Source organism: Denticeps clupeoides, chromosome 2, assembly GCF_900700375.1.
Source record: "Denticeps clupeoides chromosome 2, fDenClu1.1, whole genome shotgun sequence".
Classification (NCBI taxonomy): domain Eukaryota; kingdom Metazoa; phylum Chordata; class Actinopteri; order Clupeiformes; family Denticipitidae; genus Denticeps; species Denticeps clupeoides.
The window spans coordinates 15,947,285-15,973,776 of record NC_041708.1 but is presented as its reverse complement, the minus strand read 5'-3'; the positions used below and the strand labels follow the sequence as shown (position 1 = coordinate 15,973,776).

At 39.9% G+C, this 26,492-nt stretch overlaps 2 protein-coding genes across 5 annotated transcripts in view; one reads left to right on the top strand and one right to left on the bottom strand.

Annotated features, from left to right (window-relative positions):
- Positions 1-1,937: 1,937 nt before the first annotated feature.
- Positions 1,938-16,797, top strand: fkbp5 (FKBP prolyl isomerase 5). 2 transcript variants are annotated; one of them, XM_028960809.1, is made up of 11 exons: positions 1,938-2,263; positions 5,638-5,759; positions 7,113-7,257; positions 7,892-8,034; positions 8,326-8,440; positions 8,588-8,744; positions 9,007-9,097; positions 12,997-13,080; positions 13,310-13,495; positions 13,785-14,024; positions 14,203-16,797. In XM_028960809.1, exons 2-11 carry the CDS (start codon positions 5,655-5,657, stop codon positions 14,290-14,292), a joined length of 1,356 nt encoding a protein of 451 aa, XP_028816642.1. In that variant the 5' UTR covers positions 1,938-2,263; positions 5,638-5,654; the 3' UTR covers positions 14,293-16,797. The 2 variants fall into 2 exon arrangements, with proteins under 2 accessions (XP_028816642.1, XP_028816650.1); XM_028960817.1 differs by lacking the exon at positions 1,938-2,263 and adding an exon at positions 2,272-2,415.
- A 43-nt stretch (positions 16,798-16,840) lies between these two features.
- Positions 16,841-26,492, bottom strand: part of LOC114768449 (sodium- and chloride-dependent GABA transporter 2-like) — a 48,781-nt gene continuing 39,129 nt past the window's right edge. For 2 of the 3 annotated variants that reach the window (XM_028960750.1, XM_028960756.1), the window contains 4 exons: positions 23,997-24,099; positions 22,321-22,421; positions 21,922-22,092; positions 16,843-19,471 (listed from right to left, as the gene is read on the bottom strand). In XM_028960750.1, coding sequence (XP_028816583.1) covers positions 19,394-19,471; positions 21,922-22,092; positions 22,321-22,421; positions 23,997-24,099 — 453 coding nt within the window. In that variant the 3' untranslated portion in view covers positions 16,843-19,393. Of the gene's footprint in view, positions 19,472-21,921; positions 22,093-22,320; positions 22,422-23,996; positions 24,100-26,492 lie in introns of all 3 variants that reach the window. The other variant, XM_028960763.1, reaches the window with a different exon arrangement.

Genomic DNA, 26,492 nt, shown 5'->3' with positions numbered 1-26,492 from the left:
GCCATCCAAAGGCATGCACACTAGGTGGACTGGTGACTCTACATTTACATTTACAGCACTTAGGAAACGCCCTTATCGAAAGCGACTTACAACCAGGGCCAGCCCCACTGGAGCAACTCAGGCTTAAGGCTCTTAGTAGTAAGTGAGGTTTAAACTTGTGACGTTGTGCTCCTCTGGTTCATATTGACCGTAAGAGTAAGTGTTTCAGAGACTAGTGTTGAGCTGCTACCCTGCCCTGCACCCAGTGTCCCAGGGAAATGCTTCATTTTATTAACAATAATTATACATATTTTTTCAAAACTAACTGCATTTTTCAATGTTTTTCTGAGTAATTCTGAGACCTGACAAAAAGTTTGTAATGATTTTCTGGATCAGATCAGGTTCAGTCAGGTCATAATTACTAGAGAAAAAAACCACAGACCAAGTGAAACAGACCTGTTGTTTCTGAATACTGAATTAATATGGTTGATTTGACTTGACAGTACAAAGACAACATGGGCTTGTCTATAAAAGTCATTCTAGGAAATACAACTTGAGAACCTTAAACACGGTCAGTGATGGGTGCACAAGACTCATTGTCCACTGCCAGTGAAGAGTCATGGTAGTACAGCCAGCTGGCAACAATGGGCACATGACATCTGGATCCATAAATCTGACACAAGTGACAGCATTAGTAACTGAAGGTGTCCTGATGACTTACATTTCTCTTTTAAATCATTTGAACACAGTGTGCATTTTGACATGACATAACAATGCATCATGGGAAGGCTGTGTTTTGGGCTCAGAGTTCAAGGTTTTAAGTTAACATTCATATTCTTGATGTGGAAAGGCACATGGAGGCACTACCTCACAACTGATTCAAATGGCTTGACACTGGATGCCTTTAGATGTCTACGTTTCAACAGGTCACGGCTGGTCTAGCAGCAGGGGGAGGCCTTACAAAATTTTAGACAGTTGGTTTTAATGTTTTGGCTGATTGGTGTAAATTAAATAGTAATATGCATAATAAATATGTGATGTACACGGTTTAGATGAACGCCTACAAAATTGAATCAATCATTAATTCAGACTTTGGTATAAAAATAAATATTCAGCATAATATTAAGACATTTGTTACGCGCTAGGCACATTTTAGAACATTAAACACTAGTTTAATGCAGGGTAAGTCATCTGATCTGTTACCATGTTTATCTGTCTGATCAGTCGGTTCTTTTCAGGCCACCTTCCACTTGAAATGAAGTCAGTGAGGGATTTTCACCACACCACAGTGATCTACTTTACACTGCCTCCCTTACACTGGGTACAGGTTTGCATGGTGGTTACAAAATGGCATCACTGTTCCTGATCAGCCAGAAGGGGCTTCATGGATATTCTAATAGACAAACATTATTTCCAGCCCTAGAATGTAGTTCCTCTGTCATTCGAACAAATCTGATTAGAAGCATTCATGAGGCATTGTGCCCGAGTATTGATTGGAAATGATGACTCCAGCGTCATGAATATGTAGGTTTGAAGAAGAAAAAAAAAAGCAGGAATCATAGATTAATGGTTTGAAAGGAAATATCTGCTGAATGAATGAACTTGGCTTTTAAATTAGGTTCATGAAAACAATGACCAGGACACGTTTTAGTTCAGCGATAACATATAAATAAGATATAAATAAGAATCGCCGAATCGTGTGCGTGTATAAATGGTATATGGCGGGCTCATTACAAAAAGAAAGTAAACGCGCTTCCCTTCCTGAAGAACACCGAACATTGTTCTACCGCTCACTATATTCAACTTCAAACCGACGTCCATTTTTATATTTGGCGGCCAGATGGCCGAGACAATAAAGCTGAGCTGTGCGCGGTATAGGATATCAGGCGGTACAGAGTGTTCCGTGCCGCGCCGCGCCGCCAGCCGCCCGGCGCGTAACGGGTTACGGGTCAGGGTGTCTGCGAGGACACTGTGTTCTCATCAGCGCGCTACAGCACAGCCGGAACATTGTGTTACCACGTGGATACTTTCCTGGACCCACTCTCCGTTTTACGCGGCGCTCACGCGCGCGCGCGCTCCCGGCGGCTCGTTCACCCCGTGGCGGTCCGGTGCGGTGCGGTCCGGTCCGGAGCGCGGTTCCCGTCGCGGGGCTCCGGTCCTACACGCTGCCGGTGGAACATGAAGTACCTTGTGGCGAGGGGGAGAGGGCGGGTTTGAACGCGGAGTACAGGCTGCGCATGAGCGCAGGTCACCGGGCACGAGAGAACCGAGCGACGAGCGCGCCGTAAGTTCCCTTCCTCTTCTCTTTAAGAACATTTCATTCCACTTTATTGGCAGCTATTCCAGCGAGTTCTAAGGCGACGTCCGACGGAACCAACGCAAGGTAGAAATTAGAACACGACTGTCTTTTAAAGGGACAAAGATGACAAAGACAAGGCAAGATTTGAATGATACATATTTGTCATGAAGTTATTATTTCTTTTTTTTATCTGCGGTATGGACACGTTTGTGTGCTTTACGCCGCGTTTTTAAGGAGGTAAATAGTTTTTCACGCTCTCACTCCTCCATAGGCCGGGTTATGTCAGGCCACTTCATTTCTGCTGCCCTCTTACCAAATATATGCATCTGAACACGTAAGGCTTATACGTTGTTTTTTTTAGGGTATCAGTAGTCAAATACAAGGGAACTAGATTATGAGTCCAAATATATTAGGGTGAAAATTGTACAGAAATCTGATCACATCATTTCATTGGTTTGTAGTAACCCTTTTTGGAAATACCGGCCATTATCATTACTCAACCATGTCAAGGTGTTTCATCGACCAACAGAATTTTGACAGTGTCTCTGATCAGACCGTGTTCTGATCAATCTGAGCCTGTGTAGATAAGCATTGTCGCTTTCAGTTGCTACCGAGAAGCTTGAATCATGGCCCGTCTGTGTGGGGCCAAACAGACCGCACTCTGCATCCTTTGTTCCTTCATCTCATGACGTCGGTAAAACTAATATTTATGGAAAATCTCTCTCACTCATGACTGTTAATACAGCTATCATTATGCTGAAGCTGTTCCATTGCAAGCTGAATTTGAACCGATTGCAACTGAATCAGCAGATTGTCCGCATGATGTCTAAATGTGGAGGTGCTTTGAAATAATAGGAAATTGTTACTGTGGAGGTTGATGCTGAGCTGGTGGACACCACCCGATTGTGCCAGGAACAGTGAATAGAGAGAACATACTGTTCCCCTGCACACACTCAGAAGGCTTGGCGCACAGTAACACACACTCCTGTGCGCTCATAGTCACACACAAATCCACCAACTCTTCACTTTACGTGGAACTGCAAACATATTCAGATTGAGTTGAGCGCATAATTATTAGCAGTGGCCAGAAACACACACACACGTAAACATGAACTTGATTTCCTAAATCCATCCTAAATTCATCATATTGGATGTATAGAGTGAGGGGAGAACATTTTGATTTGAGTCATTAGACTCCTGAGTCAAAGAAGGATGATGTTCCACAACACGAGAACAGTCAGACAGCTGGTCCTTGAAGGCTGCATATGAAATTATTTAATAAAAGTATTACAAATTAGACAAATCTCCTCAGGTTTCAACTGTCATACACAGGGCACCTTGGGATTTCTCATTCCAGTACACTTTTAATATTCATTATTTTTATTTGTTATGTTCTTTTATTTGTTATGTTCCTCAATGGAATAATTTTAAATAAATGTACAAACGTAACCTCTGATAAACCCAAAACATGCAGAAATGTGAAGGGCAGATTAGTCACGTAAAAAAAAAAGGAATTTTCTAGCTCTGTGTGTTGGTGGACGTCATGGTGGTGGTGCTGTTGAATTCATGAATTCTCATTTCTATAAGTGTGTGCTATAAGATATCTTATTATAGAAAATATATAAAATGTATAGAGTATTGTACAAAATTTTTTATCAAGTAGTGAAACAAATTAACAGTTATTTATCTTCCCAACAACGTCTACAAATGGAGAACAATATTGTGTTGCTGCTCAGAGAACAATAGGATAACAAAATTTAGGTAATATTTGATCAATGTTTTTTGTCATTAAAAACTTACCTTGAGTCATTGGAGAGTGTAACTTGTCTAAAGGCAATCTCTATTCTGTTAATGTACTTAAAAATGCATTTAAATGCTTTCAAGTTTGGATTGTGTTTTCCACAGGATGAGCATGCAGTGCAGGGTAGGGTTGCAGGAATTAACCGTTTTTATGATGAACCACAGTTTGAAAGGTTGTGGTTAATCTACCATAAAGACTTCTCCATCATCGCAAAAAAATCAAACATTTTTTGGAACCATAAGGCCCAAAAAGGCCCAAAATATATCAAAAAGTGCTCTTCCTTTATTTTTAAAATTATTTTCCCCTTCTCCCCTTCCTTTCTCTCTCTCCCTCTCTCTCCTTCTCTTCCCCCCTAGGCCTAATACAGGGTGTAGCCCTGTAGCCCTCCTCCTGGACTAAACCAACACCCCCAAAAAACAATATACAAGTCAAACATTCATTACAAATCCATAGAAAACAAAAACACAAAATTACACACCCCAAAATATTTACAAGCATATGCTAAATTACACAAACAAAAGTAAGAAAAACACCTATACAAAAACCTTAAAAAAAACCCAGTGATGGTATACCCTATATACCATTCAGCTCCAAACCCAAAAAACCTGGACGTCACACCCAAACAGTAACAAGCAGCCAAGATTTAATCATGCTGGCAGAAGGCCACTTGCATACTCTGAGCGTCACTCTGTGACAGTGAAACACACACAAAATACCCCAAACGGATCATGGCAGATGGCCAATGAGAGGCAACCAACAATGGGACTACTCCACACCTACCTGAAGTCTCCTGTGAGGGAATATTTTGGGTACCCAAAAGATGCAAAAGGAGAAATTTATTATCTTTATTAGATTTAAGGTTTGTTTTGAAGTGGTATACAACAGTTAATTAGCATAAATGTGGGAGGAGTCCATCTAAAATGACAATCCAACTTCATCACAATGCAAAGATGAAACTCTAATGTTTTATATTTTGGAATTTGTTGAAAAAATCAAGCTGCAACTATTGAACTAGTTTCCTTCTACCAATTTGCCTGTGCTGTTTTTGTTTCTATAAAATGTTGACTACCCTTTAAATAATTGGACTAAGTTTACTTTCAAAAGAACAAAATAAACTGAGCATTCTTAATACTGTGACTGAAAAATATAGAATGATATCATATATAAACATATCATATATATTTCCAAAGGTTGGACGTTTGTACAGACATTTAGACCATTCCAGATTTTTTAAAAATTTAGTTCAGCTGAATATATATATATATGTGTGTGTGTGTGTGTGTGTGTGTGTGTGTGTGTGTGTGTGTGTGTGTACACATACATACATAAATATGTTTTTTTTTAATACTTTTAGAACAATTCTGCAAAAAAAAGTTTTACAAGCAGCCTATACTGAGCTGCCAACTGTTTTCGACCAATAGCCACTTGGATAAATAAATAAAGCTTCATAAAAAAAGAAGGAAAATATCAAATCTGTAGTTTTTGGTTATGCTTCTACTTTTAAAGGTGTCTGTAGTATGCATGGTTGCAAAACTGCACTCTCTCCTTTTGTGCACAGAAAGAGGCAAAACAAACATGAACTCTCGCAAGGATCTGGCCATAGATGGACAGTCAATAACAGCAGTGTTTGCCAAGCATGGCATTGACATCACTCCAAACAAAGACAGAGGAGTGTGTAAGGTACAAACTTTTTTTCCTAAAGGATGTTCAAATTGCTATATTGCTTTTTAAATCGCTGTTTCTATTTTAAACTGCAGTGTGTTTAAACTGTTGTGTTTTCCGTGGGTCACATTGTATTTTGCTTGGATGACGTAATTGTTTAAAATATAGGATCATGGTGTCATGTCGGCGAGCTGATGAGGTAAGTAAGCGCAGAGGCCGAACATTATGGCAAACAATGATTTATTTAAGCAATAAAGAAACACAGGGAAATAACGGGGAGAACAAAAACTAACCCGCAGGCATGTGGTGATTGCCAGAATTCAAAACACATCCAAACCGAACAGTTGCAAGGTCCAAAAAGAGTTCACAAAAATGCCGCCGCTACTGATGGGCAGAACCACAGGGCTTTTAAAAGCTGTCCTGATTGGCCCCAGGTGATGTCTCCAGCTGACGCTAATCCTGACAGAGCCCCCCTTCCAGTCGTGGTCCATGTCTCCCTCTGTCAGGAGTGACGGCACCTGGAGACATCACATGTTCACAATCAGAACAGCTTTTAAAAAGCCCTGTGGTAGCGGCGGCGTTTTCGTGAACTCTGTTTCGTGAACTTGACCTTCTTTAGTGGACCCTGCAAATGTTTGTGTTTAGAGTGTTTTGAGTTTTGGCAATCGGCACACGCCTGCGGGGTAGTTTCAGTTCTCCCCTTTTTGTTTCCATCATTTTCGGCCATCGTGCCATGGTTTTGTTTCTGTTTAGTAAAATCCCATTCCCAGAATGTCCCGTCTCTGCACTTACTTACCTCATCAGCTCGCTGATGTGACACATGGGTCGGACTGGCACTACATGCACTCAGTATTGACATAATTTATTACACACATCACATAGAGATCATATACAGATAGATTATAACTGAATTTCTCTGAATGTTACCATAATGTTTGACACTGGGAAGAATATATATTCACAAGCAGGAACACAAGACCCAATGGCCTAAAAAGTAAGTTACAATCTGCAGATGATGAATGTGAAGGGGGTGGTATTAGCCTAGTGGCTGAAACATAACTTACTAACAATGTGTCTCTGTGCAGGTACAGTCTCAAATCTGTACCTGCACAAAAGGCATTGTCAGTTGAGCATATCTAAAAGGTTTGACCATATTAGCACATGTATTGAAAGCAAGACTTTTATTTAAATAAAGCACAATATTATTTACATAATTACATTTCTGATGTGCTGGTTGTGCAGGTCATAGAATTTGTCATATTAGTTGAGAATAATTTGCAATTCAATAAGAATGAGGAACTCCATTCAAAATGGGGATTCAGTTGAGCTTAATTGAGTAATAATAAGGCATGTGATCTTTTTTTAATGCAGCTTGTGAAACGACAGGGAAGGGATGGAGAGAGACCTATGACTGGGGACAAAGTGTTTGTCCACTATACTGGCAAACTTCTGACCGGGAAGAAGTTTGACTCAAGTCTTGATCGCAAGGAGCCTTTCACATTTAACTTGGGCAAAGGTACCAGAATTATTTTCTTTAGCTAAAATGGCATCCATCTTGATTTGTCTTAATTTTCAGTAATTGATGAAAATAAACCATTACCATTAATAAACCTGTAAAGTCTGAAGTGAAGTGATTGTCATGGCGAAACACTGCAGCACAGCACACGGTGACACAATGAAATGTGTCCTCTGCTTTTAACCATTAGCCTTAGTGAGCAGTGGGCAGCCATGACAGGCGCCCGGGGAACAGTGTGTGGGTATGGTGCTTTGTTCAGTGGCACCTTGGCAGATTGGCAAGCTGCTTTCTTAACCACTAGGCCACCACTGCCCAACCTTTTGATTTTGAAATCTGGTTATTGGTTCAAGTCCTGAACCTGAGCAAAGCACCGTCCCCACAAACTGCCTGTCATGGCTGCCCACTGTTCACCAAGGTGATGGGTTAAATGCAGAGGACACATTTCTTTGTGTGCATTGCTTTCACTTTTCACGTTTCCACACCTGCATAAAACCTTTGCACAAGTACTGTATACACAAGGGTATATTAATATTCGGTCTGAACACTTAAGTCATAAACATAGTGTATTAAGTGTGTTACTGTATTCAATTATCCAATATCTTCACATTCAGTGATGGCAACTCTGTTCTCTTAGGTCAGGTAATCAAGGCCTGGGACATTGGAGTGGCCACCATGTTGAAAGGAGAGGTCTGCACCATTCTTTGTAAACCTGAATATGCCTATGGGACATCAGGAAGCCCCCCAAAAATCCCCCCAAACTGCTGTCTTGTTTTCGAGGTAGGCACCTTTCACTAAGTGCATCTGGCGCTATGGTTATATTTTACCTGCTTTGAATTTACTCACAAGTAACATTATTAATAGGGAGACATGTAAACCTTTAATAAAATTTTTACCAAAGTATATAAAGCATCTAAAGTGTATTGTTCATGCAAAAATAGGTTTCAAAGAACATCCCAGAGAAGATTAGTTATAATAAATTGATTTAAAAATTATCAAGCTATCTTGACATTCATAAGATGCATGTTCTGTTTGTGGGATTGCTAGAAAAATATGTCTGTTTTTCTAAAGATGGAACTGCTGGACTTTACTGGGGAAGAGCTGACTGAAGACGGTGGCATTGTGAGGCGAATAAAAGTCAAAGGCGAAGGTTACAATAACCCCAATGACGGGGCAACAGTGCATGGTAATACTCTGTGTTATGCGAGAGTGGAAGGAGTTTGATTACTCATCATTCCAGAAAGAATTAAAAACTACTCTTTTTCCCTCATCAAATGAGTGCAAATGAGAAATGCTAAAAGCAGGGTAGCTAATGTGAGTCCACTTTTCCTAGTTTTCTTGGAAGGTCGCTGTGGAGGGCGGATTTTTGAGTCACGGGATGTGCACTTTGTAGTGGGTGAGTCCGAGGATGCGAATGTCCCTCTGGGTGTGGACAGAGCCATGGAGAAGATGCAGAAAGGAGAGTGTTGTCTGCTTTACCTAAATTCTAAGTAAGTACAGCTCTGTATAATATGGTTGGGTTCTGAGTTATTAAACTAATGGGATTTGAAGATCAGGTCCTAGTGAACAAAATGAGGGATTACAGTGATAGACATCTTAAAGCAATAAGGAACAGTAAGTCACTCTGGATGAGCGCGTCTACCAAATGGTGTAAATATAATGTAAGAGCCATTATCATTTTAGTTTATTAAATTTGTTGTTTTTATTTAACATTTCTTTCCTTTGTTTTTATTATTTTCTCTATTTTAACAGGTATGGGTTTGGAAAAGAGGGGAAACCAGAGTACAACATCAGACCAAATTCAGATCTGGAGTATGAAGTAACACTCAAAGACTTTGTAAAGGTACTCATTTTGGCAAATTATGAAATGCTTATTTCAGTTCATGTGTTAGCTGTTAAGCTAGATGATATGACGATTCATTAATCGTGTGTGGGTGTGTTAGGTGGAAATTCAGCACATTATATTATTATTATTATATATATTATTAAGTCCATCTGGGAATTCTGTCACATGACTCCGGTCAGGTGACAGGTGAAACGCACTCTGCATTTAATCTGCTATGGCCTACTCAGCGCTCAGTCATTGTGGCATCACAAACAACTTTGCTCATATCAACTCCCAGTAAAAATGATCCTTTCTCCGCTTATCCGTGAACCCTTATCTCATACCTTGCCTTCCCCGCACCTTTCCTATTTAAACGAACGTGAACATTGGTTGAGCTGTTAATGGGTAAAAAGGGAGTTGATATGGGGGGTTTTCTTTGTTATATTTGATTATTGCAGGCAAGGTGATTTATGTGCCTGCTGGTTTAGTGAACCTTGTTTGGGGTTTGGTGTTCCTGTAATCTGGAGTGATAAAAAGGGGAGACTCAGTTTGGTTCAGTAAGAGAGGGGGAAAGAGGTGTACTGCCCTGTCATGCTGTCAACATTATACACCGGTAACCTTGTGTAGTGATTGTCATTTTAGTTGTTATTTTGTTTGCTTGCTACAGTTTTTGTTTATGATTAGTTTTGGTCCTTTTGGGTTATTTTGCTCCTTTGTTTAAGTATTTGTTTTGCACATCGAGGAAAAATAAAATCCTGGTTTCCTGGCACACCATTAGTGTGCTGCCATGTGTTTTCCCCCACCCACCATCACAGTCCAGGCGTCTTCAGCCGGTCACCCACAGTACCCCACACACCACAGTATACTAGTACCCCACTGACTGTAGATATATAGATATATTTTTAGTTGTTAATTATCTCACGAGTTGCGGGGATTTTGATGATTTTGATGGCAGCAGCAAAGCCTCCTGCTGCTGCCTACTAAAGCTGTAATCGGACCCAATCTGGCCCAATCCCGACAGAATCAGGCCGACCTGACCTGACAGCTTTCTTTGTGCACGCTATGAGCATTTGAGCAAGAGGACTATGATTTAATTAATCTTATTTACAACATGAAAAACACTTTTACCAATCACCGGAACAAATTTTCAAGCAGTGAATCATAAGGAAATGATAGGTACTATAGACCGGAAGGTTGTGTTTGCTGACCACTCATTTACCATGTGAGCTCGACCTGACTTGAGCCCGACTAAAATCATAGAAAATGAGCCTGAACTGTGCATACTGACAGTGATTGGATGTTTAGCTGGGTGAGGGGGAGGGGGGATCTCTGCGCACAGAGCAGAGGGAAGGAGTGAACAAAATGTGAAACAATCATCTAATTTGTGCCTTTTCTAGAGGATTTTTCAGCTACTATAGTAAATCTTATCCATATTCAGTTTTTTCTCAACTTCAAAAAGTTTGATTTAATGGGGCCAGATATTTAGGGGGTACTGCCCCCTATTGCCCCGGCGTAGAGCCGGCCCTTTTTCAGTCAATTCACAACATAAGGCTATTTCAATCACAGTGACAAATAAATAAAAGAATAAAAAAGAATAATATTGGTGATGATAGTAGGGTGGTACTAGCCTAGAGGGTAACACACTTGCGTATGATCCAAAAGACCACAAAGTCACAGGTTTAAACCCTACTTAGTACCATTGGGTCCCTGAGCAAGATACTTAACCCTGAGTCCAGGAGGACAGACCCTGTAACTACTGATTGTAAGTCACTCTGGATAGGGCAGTCTGGTAAATACCATAAAATATGCAATGTAAGTGTAAATGGGGGACAGCATACTTTTTGGGAAAGCATCACTATAATTCACCAACTAATTTCTGAAGAACCTGCATTGGGCAGGTTCATTTTCCCTATTCAGCCGTTTGGCAACTGCAGAGAAAAGCTCTGCAGTTGAGCTGCCTACAGACCCTTTCATTCATCGTTTTCTCCCCAGTTTCTGCCTGTATATGCTTGGAAATGTAAAAATAATAGTGTATTAGGATATGGTGATGCTGTGGGGGCAGTATCATTCATTACATTGTTAGAATCACAAAGGGGAGGGGATGATTGGAAGGAGGGGGAACTGAGTGACTGCTGTTTTTTTTGTTTGTTTAAGCAGGTATCGAAGCAGATTGTCTGTGTTTGTTCTCTATCCTCCTTTTTCTCCCAAGTTCAACCTTCACACCTACCCACCACCCGTTTTTTTCTTTCCTTTTCTTTATATGTTGACATACTCCCCAACTTCTCTTTTCCATTTCCTCTTTCCCTGTCCCCTTGTCTTGTCTGTCATGATTGTAGCAAGTTAAATAAGAAAAATTATAATAAAAAAAACAAGGCATTGAATGATGATTGCACAGCTGCACACTTTTCATAGTATAATGCAGGAGTTGCTGTGGTCAGTGTGAGTGCTCCTTCCTGCTCAAATAATAAATAGTTATTGGTGATAAATGCTCTGCCTCTCTTTATGCCCCATCAGCATCCAGTCCAACACACACTACGTCTGGTGAAACATGTGAACAATCAGATTAGTCAGTGATAATTTTAGTGATAAATCTTTGTCGACAATGTCAACATTTCAACTATGAATGTGATCAGGAAATGGAGCCACAGGCTCAGTTGCGGTTAATCCCAGGTCTGTCAGGCCAAAAAAATACAGAAGTGGTACCTAGGTAGAAGAATGTGAGAAAGGTGATAAACAACCCACAGATCACCTCCAAAGACATGCATGAATATTTGGTGCATCTGTACATTCTTCTACAATTCAGCACAATTTGCACAAAGAACATTTGTATTGTAAGGTGATACATTTAGATAAGCCAGATTCATTTTGGAACAAAGTGTATCAAATGTAGTTATTTGGTCATAACAAAAGGCCCTTTGCATTGGTTGAAGTAGAACACCACATTCCAAGAAAACATCTGATACCTACTGTCATATTATTCTGTGGTGCTGTGTGGCCAGTTCATTGACTGGGGTTCTTGTTCAAGTTGAGGGTTGGATGAATTCAACACAATATCAACATATCAACATATGTTAAAGAATCAGTCATGATCACGATAAAAATGGCAGAATTTGCATATTTTGTGTGTGTATTTACTTTTAAATGGTGACACACGGCTGTCATCCAAAGTCTCCTGTAATTTCTGGGATGGCCGCAAATTGAAGAAAATATCCTGGAAACTAGAGCAAGCAAGCAAGCAAGAATATTCATGCGAGACAGTACCATGTTGAGAGTTGAGAGAAGTGTGAATACAATGGGACAATATTGCCCTACCCTATATACCAACAAGACAATGACACAGAACAGTTCCAAATCTACTAAGGCATTCATGCAGAGGGAAGACTTGAAGCAGGCTATCCCGGTAGCCATCAAATGTAACTGAACTGCATGGAAAAAAGACTCCAGACACTCATCAAAGGCTATAGAAAGTCTTAATTGTGTTATGTTGCATAATACTACTGGCAGTTTATGTATTAAAAGTTTGTATTAAAATGGACAAAAAAAGTGATTCCCAAACTTCTTCATATGACTGTACGTGTAGTCTGTAGCACTGGCATGTCATTAAGAGGTTCCCTCCCTAAGATGTAAGATTTGGGGACTTTAGAATAGGGTCTAGGACGTGGTACCGCTCCACTCACAAGGTCATGAGTTTTAATGAATTTGTCGGTAGGTCTGCGTGTGTAAGTGTGTGCCGTGCAGTCGGCTGGCTCCCTGTGCCCAGTGTCCCAGTCCTGGTCAATTGGGGTTAAGTTGGCATAGAAAGTGTGTGCGGGTGTGAGTGAGAGAGACTAGGGCCGTGTCGGCATACTGGAACAGGAGGAATTGCAGAAGAAATAACAAGCAGTACAGATTTATGCTTTATTTACTTACTCACTTAGGCCAAAGAGTCTTGGGAAATGGACCTGAATGAGAAACTTGAACAATCCCTGGTGGTCAAGCATAAAGGCACACAGTTTTTCAAGGTGAGTAATCACTTATTTAATTTATAATAAATGTTATCTGCATTGTACCTAATTCTGAGGGTGTTTTCTGTGGTATATATGCCTTCTAAAAGTAATGAACAGCAATTGAGCAATGCGTCTCCAGAAACATCACAAAAACGCGCTCTCAAAGTGCATGTTTGTAAAGTGGTGTAATGATCACACCAGGGTGTTGAATGACAGATCCATGTGTGTGTGTTGCTGCTGACAGGCAAACCGGTACCATCAGGCAGTGATTCAGTACCAGCGCATTGTTTCCTGGCTGGAGATGGAGTGTGGTGTTGGGAAGGACCAGCAGCAGACCATCCAGCATCACCTTATGGTAGCCCAGCTCAACCTGGCTCTCTGCTATCTGCGTATGCGGGAGTTCTCACATGTAGTAGACAACTGCAATAAGGTATGCCCTGGGCATTTAACCCAATGTAAAAACATGTCTGTTGATGTATAGTGTTAAGTGTGGTGGAGCAGGAGCAGAATGCTGCAGATTAAGACCATGTAAATATGGTGTTGGTGTTCAAATATAGAAATTTATGAGAAGCTGAAATGATGTTTTTACTTGATTCTTTTGTAGTTTTGAACCAATAAAGCCTGTGGTGCAGGGATGATTAGTGCCATCTGCCTGATTTCTCTATGGAACAGCTAAACGTTAATTGGGCAGTGATTTGTACTTGTTTGATTGTCTGTAGGTAATAGAGTTGGATGCAGACAATGAGAAAGCTCTGTTTCGACGGGCAGAAGCACAACTCCAACGAAATGAGTTTGCCCTGGCCATGAGTGACTTTCGACGTGTGCTGGATGTCAACCCCTCCAACCGCGCTGCTCTGGGCCGAATATACATCTGCCAGCAAAAGATCCGTGAGCATCACGAGATGGACAAGAAGACCTATGCAAACATGTTCCAGCGGTTTGCTGAGCATGATGCCAAGGTCAGTGATAACAATTTGTACATAATGATTAAAAATACATCTCACACCACAGTAATCCACTAGTTTATACTTCTTTATAACTGAGATTACAGTATTATATACTTTCATGCATTGACTGTCAAGCTTTAGCTCAACTGCTTCTTTGGCTTTCCCACATCTCTCTGTTTTCGCGGTGCAGGTAGACCGATTGAAAAGAAGAAACCTGAACGAAGATGGGTTTGATCATTACATCAAGCCGAAGCTTCACAGGAGTCAGGAGTACTCCTGAGGGCAATTTGTGTACCACGTCTGTGAAGACAGCAGAGCACCTCTCAGAAAAACTGGTGGATGAAGCCAGGGATGGGACTACCCAAAAATAAGATCTCATTATTCCATCTCAAAGCAGGACCTGGGGTTGGGGCAGTGGTACCTGCTGAAGGCATTCCATTAAAAAAAAAGGTGCACATGACCACCAATACCAGTTTCACAGTTTTGTGCTCATCCCGATTTTCATTTAGACACTTCTAAATTCCTCCATAATTTTAAGTTATGTTCTATTGTTTATTGATAATTTCGATATTTGTAACAAATTTTGTTTTTGCCTTCTTTTTTTAAAGCACAAGTGTTCCGTTTGGCAGTGAACTCTGTGGTCATGCACACTATATAAAAATACACAGTGTGGATGTGGTGACAAGCCCTCCCTGTGACACTGTTTCAGTTGTTGTAAGTTCTTTCCCATCTGCTAACTGATGCAATCTTCCCTGTGGGAATAAATGGCACAGTACATCACGGCTGACCGTAGAGGACAAGCAGACTTCAAATGACTGAAGTCAGATGTCCTTATTCTTATAGGTGATGAAGAATTGAGAAAATATTGTGGACCACACAGTTCTCTGTTGGATCAGGACCTGTCTGACAGACCTGACTGGATCTCTAGTCATGAACATTTAAAAACACATGCTGGGCAGATTCCTTTGAGCACTGTTTCAATTAAGTGCATGAAATGAACAAACCTGTGGATGTACCACTTAGGTGATGATTGTTTACATCTTGTGAAATTATTTTGAGTGACCTAGCTGGTTGAGATGGTACATAGTGAATCCAGAAAGTATTCACAGTTTTTTTGTCATTTGTTACATTTTTCACACAATACCCCATCTTTACAAAGTGGAAGAGGTTTGCTTCAACCTTTTGCAAATTCAGTAAAATAATAATAATAATCATAACAGCCTTTGCTTAATACTTTGTTTAATTAATATTTTTGAGAATTATTCTACAAGCTTAGCACACCTGTTTTTGGGAAGTTTCTCCCATTTTCAATGTTAGGTCTGGGCTCTGACTAGGCCACTCAAGAACATTCACACTCCTTTATCTTGGCTGTGTACTGAGTCTCCAGACCGGAGTCTCCCAGTACCTGCTTCCTAAAAACCTCCCCACAGAAAGTAGGTATTGGCCAGGTAATAAGTGGTGCCTACTTTCCACCAGATATGACCCTTGGCATTCAGTCTCATCAGTTTCCCAAGAGTCCTTCAGGTGCCATATGGCTAAACTCCAGATGGACTCTCATGTGCCTTTAAATGAGGAGTGGCTTTTCTCTGGTCACTCTGCAATACATGCCTGATTGGTGGAATGCTGAAGAAATGGCTGTACTTCTGGAAGATCCTCCTTTCACAATGTTGGACCACAGTCAGATTGTTGGTCACTTCCCTACTCCTGATGGTTACTTTTTTCAGTAAAGGATGATTGAGGTCACTGTGCTTGTAGGGACCTTCAATGATATTTCTATCTGTAAGATCTGTACCTCAATACAATCCAGTCTCAGTCTACTGACAATTCCTTGGAGTTGATGGCTTGGTTTGTTCTCTGACATGCATTGTCAACTATGGGGCCTTATATACAAAAAAACTCATGTTTGTATCAGATCATGTCACTATCAACTGAATTTACACCAATCAAGCTGTAGAAACATCAGAAGGATGATCATTGGAAAGAATAAACACCTGAGGTCACTTTTGAGTATCGTGGCAAATGCTTCAATACTTACGTACATACGTGTTTTATTTATGTTTTTACTTTTAGTAAATTTGAAAATGTTTCAGACTCCCCACTATGTCATTATGGGGTATTGTGTGTAGAATTTGGAGGTAAAAGAATTGGATACATTTTGGAATAAGGCTGCAACATAACAAAATGTGAATACTTTCCAGATGCACTGTGAACTGATATTTTTAAATTAAACAATTCCTTTTGCATTGATCTGAGTGTTTGCATCAGATTAAATGGTTGGCACACACATCCATTACACAGACATGGTGAGTTAGACGTGTGGCATGTTTCTTTCTCATGAACATCCAATTTTGTATTTTGAAGAACAAAACATGAGACATTATAACCATGAGACATTACTTTTCTAAAGTTTCTTTGCAGTGTAGTTTTGTCATGCGTTAGATGAAGATCTAGGTACAAATCTGAATTAGAAATGTATTCTTCTAGCAGGATATCCTACTGGATATACCTGAACACATGCTGGAACAGGAGCTCCATAACCTGAAACAAAGAGTGCAAGACAGGCAAGCGGACACAGCAACCCAGTGACAGTGATGCAGCTAGTCAGAAGGTTCTCAGTAGTCCCTCTGTAGAAGGTGGTGAGGATGGGTGGTTGGAGATGGCTTTTCCTTAGCCTTTACAGGAAGATGAGACACTGCTGGGTTTTTTTTGGCTGTTGAGCTGGTGTTTAGAGTGTAAAGAAATAAACCGCAAAGCACTGTATTAAAAACTTACTCATCTGATGTTACCTGGCATGAAAGAAAGATGGCACAATAGCGTGAACAGTTTCTATTTTATTAAGACCAGTAGATTACTTTTGCAGTTACATGTAAATATTGTAAAAAATGTACCAATGTTACAGAAAAACAAAATAACAGAAAGGAGAAAGGGATAGAGGAAGAGAGAGAAAAGCCAGGAGCCAAGATGTAGAACTGCTGCTTGGACCTTGAGAAAACAGGGAGAGCCAGCAACACTCAGAAACAGAAACCCCCCGATGGAAAAGGAAAAGTCAAGAGCCGACAAGAGAAAATTCTTTTATACATTTGCTCCCAAAAAGTTCCCATAGACCAATTAGGATCTTTCCTTTGATGTCTCTGTCTTGTTTTCTTCTCTTCGTGGAACCTCAAGCAAATGGCTGGCTTTTCATGCCTCTATGCAAGACAAAAGCACAGAATGCCATGGACCTGGGACATCCTTCTTACAGATGGTTTGATCCCCTACGACACTTAATTTGTCAATAGTTCTGGCATCTGCTTGTTTGTCCTGCTCCTTTCTGGTCAGTTGGGAATTCAAATGTAGCCGATGGTGGTGGATCTTTGTCCTTTACGATCTTCAGGCATCTGAAATCACACTTGCAGGGAAATCAGCCTTCTTAACAGATATCAAACAATGCAGCATACAGAGGATATCCAACTTGATCAAAGGCCTTAGACATTTGATAGGGCTCATTGTCTGGAGTTTGATTAAGTCATAGGATTATAGATTTGCATACAGATTGTACATGTAGAAAAACAGTGTCCATTGTACATTAAAACCAAATCAGAAAAACAAATGTCAACAATGATCAAATATTGTAACGCAAAGACATGTAAATATAGGAAGAAGAGCTTAAAGTGATATCAGAGAATTCATAACTCACATTTGCATCGACTGCAAATTTGCATTGACTTATTGAGTCTAATCAACAAATAAAATAAAATATAATCAATAAAATAATTTTCCACCATGCAAATTTGCATTGACTGACAGGTCGATTGCACCTGGGGCAAGATAGTTTGAACTCTTTTTGGTTCATAAAATTCCTGCATATGTGCTATAAGATTACAGAATTCTTCAAAACAAATAAAAAGGCCCGCTTGTTGCCATATGATTAGAGAATTCCACCTTGTAACCACTAAAAGTTACTATTTAAGAAAAACAGTTTCACAGACACAATAACCTGCAAGCTTACAAGAGCACAGGTGAGGTTCTCATCTAGAGACCAAGGAACTGTTCTTGGAAATCTCCACACAAGATCCATCGATCGATTCAGTGGCGAGCGGTCCCTCCATTCTATTCTGAAGTCAATAATCTCTTTTGTTTTGTCCATGCTCAGAAACATTTTAGACCTTACACCAGTCTGTCACCTCCTCTCTGTATGCTGACTCACCCTTCTTGCTGATGAGACCCACCAGCAAACTTTATGATGTGCATCGCCTGACACTCCTAATGGCCCAAAGTAGTACTGAAGGCACTTTTCCACTTGTATCATTCCCGTATGTGAAACAGATTATTAGCACTCTGCAAGTTTTGATGACGCCCATGATGCTGCCCCCACCACAATGCCACCCTGGGCAACCATGTCACCCTATCAAAAATCCCTACTGCACACATCTATGGAAAAGTAGACCAAAAGGGGAGCATGAATACATACATGGCATGAGGATTGACACTAGCAAGTGCAGATCTGAGTCCTTTTGTGGTGAACTGTGATAATCAGGTGCAGGTGGAGGTGATGAGCTACATGGAGCAGGTGTTGGTGAAAGTGGGTGTTAAATAAAATAGAATTACATATAATATTTTAATGTATAAAAGTTATTTAAGAGACTAAAATACTAGGGGTATACTATTTGCTAAATTTAGTTTGTGTTTTAACCAAATTTATTTATTTAGTTATTTATTGTAATTAATTAATGTCTTAGAAATCATGAAGGCAATCACAGCGGGTCTGGTATATAATGAAGAATTAAGTGAAATATAGCATATAACATGAATTTGTGAACTGTTTTTGTCAACATATCTCTTTGAGAACTGTTGTGAAGTGAACTATTATTTAAATGTGTGCAATAATTTAACTTTGGCTTCTTGTAACTAAAGAGGGTCGGGAGCATCCTATGTTCTAATGTGTGGAGCAGAGTTCCACACATTGAACTAGATTCTATACATATCTATTATTTTGGCATCATTTGATTTCAGTGTACATGATAACAACATCTTAGAACATGTGCATTTGCATGGCAAAAATATTACTCTAAAAAGTTTTCCAGATTTCATATACCAATTTTTATTCATAATAGAACCTCACATCACAGAAAGAATAACATATTTCAACCATCCCATTGTAAGAAAATAATTAAACATTTTGTTAAAGATATCTCAATACCACTCAATCAAGCCACTGGACAACCTTGTTTCCATTTCTTAAACGACAATACTGGTGATTAGATAGTGATATGTTATTACTTTGCTACATTTTACAATGGTCTCTGTCTAGATAGGCTTATTGTGAAGAATATGGCACAGGTTTAAGTGGAGCAGTGACTCTGAGACTGTTCCAGCCTGTTCTCTCAGTCATGGGTACATATTCATGGGTTATTCAGCCGATGGTGACTTGCCTGATACTCAGGTAGATCTGCTGATGCTGTGCAGAGGAACTGAAGCCTCTGAAAAATAGATGCAAAACAATTGTGAGTAATCAAACACACAACCAAATCAGATGATGCATCTTTGGCATATGCATTTGCATTGTTTTCAAATGGTGCCACATGTCTGCAGAGGTGCTCAAAAACCAGAGTAACTTTGTGTCAATTGCAAATTGAGTGCAGATCAGTGACCAGATGAAAATGTTTAAAGACAGACAGTACCACGTGACACGGACTCATCATCCTTAGGTGGTTAACTGGAAAAGGTACATCTATAAGACCAAGTGCTTCAAACTGCTATTCTGCTACAAAAAGAGGAATATTTCACTTATTCAAAGCCACAAGGGCATTTATACCATGTAGGGAAAATACCAATGTTTACATGAATGCGGAAGTGGAATCCATATACAAAGAAAGAGGGCGTCCACAGAATTATTTACTATTACATGTAAAACATTATTATTTAAGAGCAGACATGATCTTTCTGAGTAGATGACCGTGACTGGGGCTTTGATATAACCAGGTAGAGCCAGGGATCAGGATAGCACACAAACACAGCCCGAGGGTCCCCGTCCCCTGTGTCTCCCTCTGTTTGTTTTGGATTAAGATAAACATCTGGTGGATTGGTGCCGGAGCAACAACCTGACTCTCAATGTCACCAATCCCACTACACATCAATGGATCTGCTGTTGAGATCGTCAGCAGCGTGAAGTTCCTGGGTGTACACATGACACATGACCTCTCCTGGAGCCTCAACACCACCACTGCCACCAAGAAAGCCCAGCAAGGTCTGCACTTTCTCAGAAAGCTGAAAATGTCCAAATTCCCTCCTCCCATCCTCACATCGTTGTACTGGGGGACCATTGAGAGTGTTTTCTGCTGCTATATCACTGTCTGGTACGGGAACTGCACTGTCGCTGAGCAGAAGGCCCTGCAGCGGATAGTGAAGACAGTAGAGTGCTCCATCGGGGCTCCAATTCCACCCATCTCCCAGCTCTACAAGAAGGGCTCTCACCACCCCTTACATGCCCTGTTCTCCCTCCTGCTGCCAGACATTGCAATAGTTTCTTCCCACAAACAGTCAGAGCTCTCTATGCACTGCCATTGCCAAAAAACAGAAAAAACAACAATACACTTCCAGCCTTATGCACCTGATAATATATTGACCCATTTGCACATCTTAATTCATTTAGCACATTTCTGCTTATTTTGCACGTTTGTCTTGTGTCCTGTTTGAAATATAAAACATATCCACTTACAAGCATCCTACATGATGTTTTACTTTTCCTTTCTAGAGATCTTTACAGTTCTAGTCTTAGTTAGTATAGTTTAGTTTAGTGGGTATATACATATATATTTTTCTTTCTTTCATGATTGCACTATGGGGGGGTCTGTGTGAAACATTATTTCAATACACGGTATACTGTGCAAACTGTTGTACTGACAACAAACCAATGTTGAATCTTGAAAATGTTTACAAACTTTTTTGAGACAAATTATAGTACACATACAACTTCCATTCTAAAGTTGCTCAGAAAATGTTAATGCTAGCTACAGGCTTTAATCATTCATTATTGTAAGTCTGATGGCGATGTTGCGTATGCTTCAGACAGAAAAATACTTGCTAGCTACATAGGTATGTACATATGTAGAGCCACGTGTATCCTGTGTCCTTGCCGTCGTTTTTTGTGCATGTACTCAAACATTAACAGAAGGTATACGGATATGGATTTGGATGCAATACCAATACCATGTTTATACGGACAGTGTTGCGAGATCAACAAATGATTATTTTAAGATACAGGTTCATTTATTTGGTTTGCAGTCTCGACACTGAATCCCGCTGGTAAGGAGTACACACTATGAATTTTGATGCACAGAACAGATGCAAGTATATCAGCATAAACTGTGTACAGACATGCATATGTAGCTCACATCATGTATATTGATGGCTTTACTCTTCAAAAAGCTACTCAAGGAAACGTAACAGTGTAAATGAAACTCATTACTACCCACCGTTGGCAAGCAGGCAACACTGGCAAGCCTATATTCGGCAGAACCAGAGGAAACTGTGTTCAGCGCAATGCGTGGTGGCTTTGTTTGTGCCAATTCCTATTAAACTGTGTTCCTTTCTCCCTATCCTTCGGTGTCCATCATTTCCAATTCCCCCTCGTTCTACCCTCTAATAGACTGCCAAACATTGCATTTACTCACCTCACTGCATTTACACAGTATTGATATTGTGTATGTTTACCTTTATCCATTTGCAATGTAAATAATGTAGCAACAGGTATAGTCATAAATACAAACACACACACTACTGTTCATAATGTTTAGGGTCCTTGTTATTCCATGGAAAAAAATGTGTAATATTTAAAAAAAATACAAAAAGAATAATAGTGGCTAACCAAATCTTAGTCTTTTTACTGACAGCCGTGATCAAAATATTGTGATAACAGTATCATCTATACCTCCTGTAGAGTACCAGGTGTGGAGCTCACAGCATAGACCATCCATATGGGTACCAGCAGTGTAGAGGACAGTGTGAACCACCATCCAATGGCATAGCCCCACCAAGGATATTCAAAAGTGTTGTTGAACTTCAGTGGGGTGTATTTGATAAGAGAGAAAACAAAGGTGGCCTAGATGGAAAAAATAATTTGTGTAAAAATGTGTTCTCTTTCATGACTTTTCTTGTTCTCACATATCCAATAAGTATTATTCCTTTACTGGCTATATACTAACTATCCACCTTGATAGCAGATGAATGGGTGGGTGCAAAGATTGGTGAGTGGGTGGATGGACAGAGAGATGGATGTGTGGGTGGATGGATGGATAGATTGGGGTGGGTGACAAACCCAAATACGTACAGCACAAATTAGAGGTGTAACATATTTCCAGCAGTACTTGATCAGAAATAGTGGCCGATAACCAATCATGTCCTCTATATTGTCATATAGATGGTCCGCACCTGTAAAGACAATCAGTGTTTAAAATATAATCTTGAAAATTCTGATAAGTAATTCTATATTAGTGTTTATTAGAATTATTAGAATTATTTTACTTTCCAATATTGGCTTTTTTCTAACTTATGTTGTTATTATTGTGACATGTCATTTTGACAGAACAGGAAAGTAGAAAGTAGACCTTAGAGCAGCTGAGTAATACCACTAATTTTCTAACACCTATTTACCTTTCTTATACTATACTCCTGAATGTATCCTCTGTCTAGATGCAAAAAGGCATTTGATTGTGTGGAATGGAAATATTTATTTGCAACTTTAGAAAAATGTAATTTTGGATCAAAATTTATTTCATGGACAAAACTATTATATCTCTGCCCTTATAATTCTATTCTTGCAAATGAACGTCCTACCTAAAAAATTTTTATTTGTTTCAGTCAATCCCTACCTTTAACCCTAAATCTTTTTTTGATTCTTTAGATTCAGATAAATCATCTTATCTATGGAGAGGAAGACATCCTTGTTTGAATAAAGCTCATCTTCAGAAATCTAGGAATTATGGAGTTCTGGCTTTGCCTAATTTCCGTTATTACTATTGGACAGCTAATATACGCTGTATTACATTTTGGTTCTATACCCAAAACAAAGACAATTGTCCATCCTGGGTGTCATTGGAATTGAATTCAGCTAAAGAATTTTCCCTTTTGGCACTTCTTGGAACTTCCTGTAGCGCGAAACAAGTGAATTGATAATCCAGTTGTTTGGCATACTGGGTATGGTCTCAAAAGAGAAATCACTTTGATTTAAATGGTTTCTCTCTTTTGAGTCCAATTATATCAAATCATCTCTTTCAACCCTCTTTATGCAGATTAGACACTTTCTTCAATCTCAAATTCATAATTTCCCTGAGACATCAGTTATAAATAGAGCTGATATATTTCTTACCTTGCAACCAAACACGTAAAGGTTAATATCCTTTATTTATGACAAACTGAAATGTCCCTCTATTAATAGAATCAAAACTACTTGGGAACTGGATTTTAACATGTCATTTAAGGTGTGCACAGAGTTCATATGTCCAAAGTCAAACTATCTCGTATCTACACAAATGTGGATCCCTGCTTTGATAAATGTAGAAGTGAGGATGCTTCGCTTATCCATATGTATTGGTTGTGTCCTAGCCTTGAAAAATATTGGAGGGAGATATTTCAAGCCCTTTCTTCAGTCCTCAAACAGCGTATACAACCTAATCCGTTGATTGCGCTTTTTGGCATCAGTGATTATGGGACCAATGGATGAGGAACCCTATGTCCTGTCTAAGCCTCGAAAAGATACACTACTCAATTAGTGATACCAACAAATAATTTTACAAGGTGTGGGGGCCCTTCCTAGAGTATTTTACAAGCCTTCAGTCTCAAAATCCGACTATTAGTATTACCCAGTATAGTTCCAGAAACAATATTGTAGTCTTGTTCTTTTTAATTATTATTATGGGGTGTATTTTTTCTTTTTTTGCTGTTGTTGTTTTTCTCTTGTTCAAAGTCAATAAAATATCTTTGAGAGAAGAAAATATGGTTTCTTACCATAGACCCATCCGATGCATATGGACTGCACAGTAGCAAACAGGAGAAGGGTCATTCCACTACAGGCATAATAATCAAACAGCTGGAAGATATAAAGCCCACCCTGACAAAAAAAAAAGCGTTTATTGTCACTGTTGCAGGGACATTGAAAAACAATTTGGTTGATCTTCCTCTTTGCAACATAATAATTAAGGACATAAAAAAAAATTAAAACAATTATTTGTAAATATTACAGAAAACAGACTGTACAAATGTACAATACAGTACAATTTCTATACAATACAATATAGCAATGTCTATACAATACAATAAATGCACAGTAAACTCTGCATCAACGAATCAATTAAATCGATGAAAATCTATTACTAAAAGAGTCGGCAATTAATTTCTTAATTGATTCGTTGTGTCACGCGACGAGGAGACATTTGATTATTAATGTAGCACCCTCTCAGGTGCACTGATATTAATTGTTTTATTTTTTTTTTAATACAGCAAGTGTATTTTCGTTTCATTATATGTTCAATATAATATGTTATATCTTGTTTAAACTGTACAATGGTATGCAGCGTTTATTTTGTGCTGTCCTGTCATAGAGTGGGATAGAGCATGTGACAGGAAGAGTTGGAGAGGAGACAACGTGGTGGCGCCGGTTTTCTTAGTTTTCCCCCGCGATTTAATTAGAGTTACATGCTTTGAGTTAAGAGAGCCTAGTGGGTAACACACTTGTCTATGAACCAGAAGACCCGGGTTCGAATCCCACTTACTGCCATCGTGTCCCTGAGCAAGACACTTAACCCTAAGTTGCTCCAGGGAGACTGTCCCTGTAAATACTGATTTTAAGTCGCTCTGGATAAGGGCGTCTGATAAATGCTGTAAATGTACTAGTTCTGGAGTCAAAATATTTTCATGCATGAGGGTGCATAGTGCACGGCTGAGGTTTGCTGACTTTCTGGAAAATAGCAATTGCTATACAGGACAGAAGTGCACGGACTTCGGTTGCAACTCTGCACGTGGCAGAGACAAGGAAACCAGCGCGACGCGGGACGGCTCGGTGCTGCGGAGGACTTGGACCACGCGAGGAGCGTTACGGGTACATTAAGAACTGCACCGACGAAACGTTTATTCTGCAGACGGCAGAAGTGCAGCGGACAGTACTGGAGGAAGTTGTGAGTACTAGAGCTGTGCGATTCATGACTCACCCGGGTTAATCACCCGGATCCTTTAAATGACTCATGAGTCACAAATCTGAGGTCTCCATTGAACCGAATCCTTCGAATCCTAACTACACCATGTCTAAATTGTAAACTCCATCACATAAATACATCTTATAATCATTAAAACATCAATTACTACCATAAAAGTTTCATAACTTCCAGTTTCTTTGCACGACCACACTTAAAACTGAGGTCTATCCTACAAACCTACAAACGTCCCGCAAAGTTTGTCAGAGCCGAAAACAGCCCTGCAGGCGAATCTGAATCGCTCACAGACGGGTTAGCGCTCCTGTAGCACAGACCAGAGTCACGAGTGAATCCACCGGTTACCTTCCTTTACAGCCTAATACTGACTCGAGTGACTCAAGCACCCGGATCAGAGAGCGGGTTAGCGCGGGTTAACTTCCTCTACAACCGGGCTCATGTAACCGAATCTGAACCGCTTAGAGAGCAGGTTAGCGCCAATACTGACTCAAGTGACTCACACACCCGGATCAGTTTAGTGAGTGACTAAACTGAGGGAGCCGAATCCTAAAAAGGATCCGAGTATTACAGCTCTACTCAACACACACATTGTCCACTAGTTTGAGCTCCACCAAGCGCGCCAACGTAAAAGGGACCTAGACTGTGTGAACATGTGTGGTGGATTTCTGTGAGTTTCACTTCTAAATTATGGTATAGGAGCCTGGACCAAAGATATAAAGTTACATGGGAAGTGAAATATAAATGAGTGCAAGGGAGGTGAATTGCATACAGCTATAGCGCATTCCAACATGCTAGCCTGAGCCTCTTCGACACACTGTGCGAGATCATAACCCTAGACAAAATTAAATGTGCTTTGTAACTTCCACTTAAACTCCTCCCTTGTATGATACATAGGTGAATCTGGTGGTGGGTTCTCAAAATTTTAGTCATTGTAAAAACAAGTTTAGTGGGAGTGTTACATTAAAAAAAGAACTTTAGTTGAACACGTAGCACACGTAGCACAGCGAACAAACTGTCTCTCTCGCAGTGTTTAGTGTCTGATAGACAGGGCGGAGGCAGAGGAAAGATACAAGGCCATACATGCCGTAATTTGCCTTCAATTTCCTTCAATTTGCCATAATTTGCCTTCATTTGCCTTTTACACTAAAACACGCGTTCTTATGAAAAAAGCGCCGCTGCCAGTGTCAGGGTACAAGCGTAATAAACACGTTCAAAGCAGCGCTTTTGTCATAAAAATGTGAGTTTTTAGCCTAAAACCACATGTTAAAATGCCGATGATTTATCGCCCATTTGACTT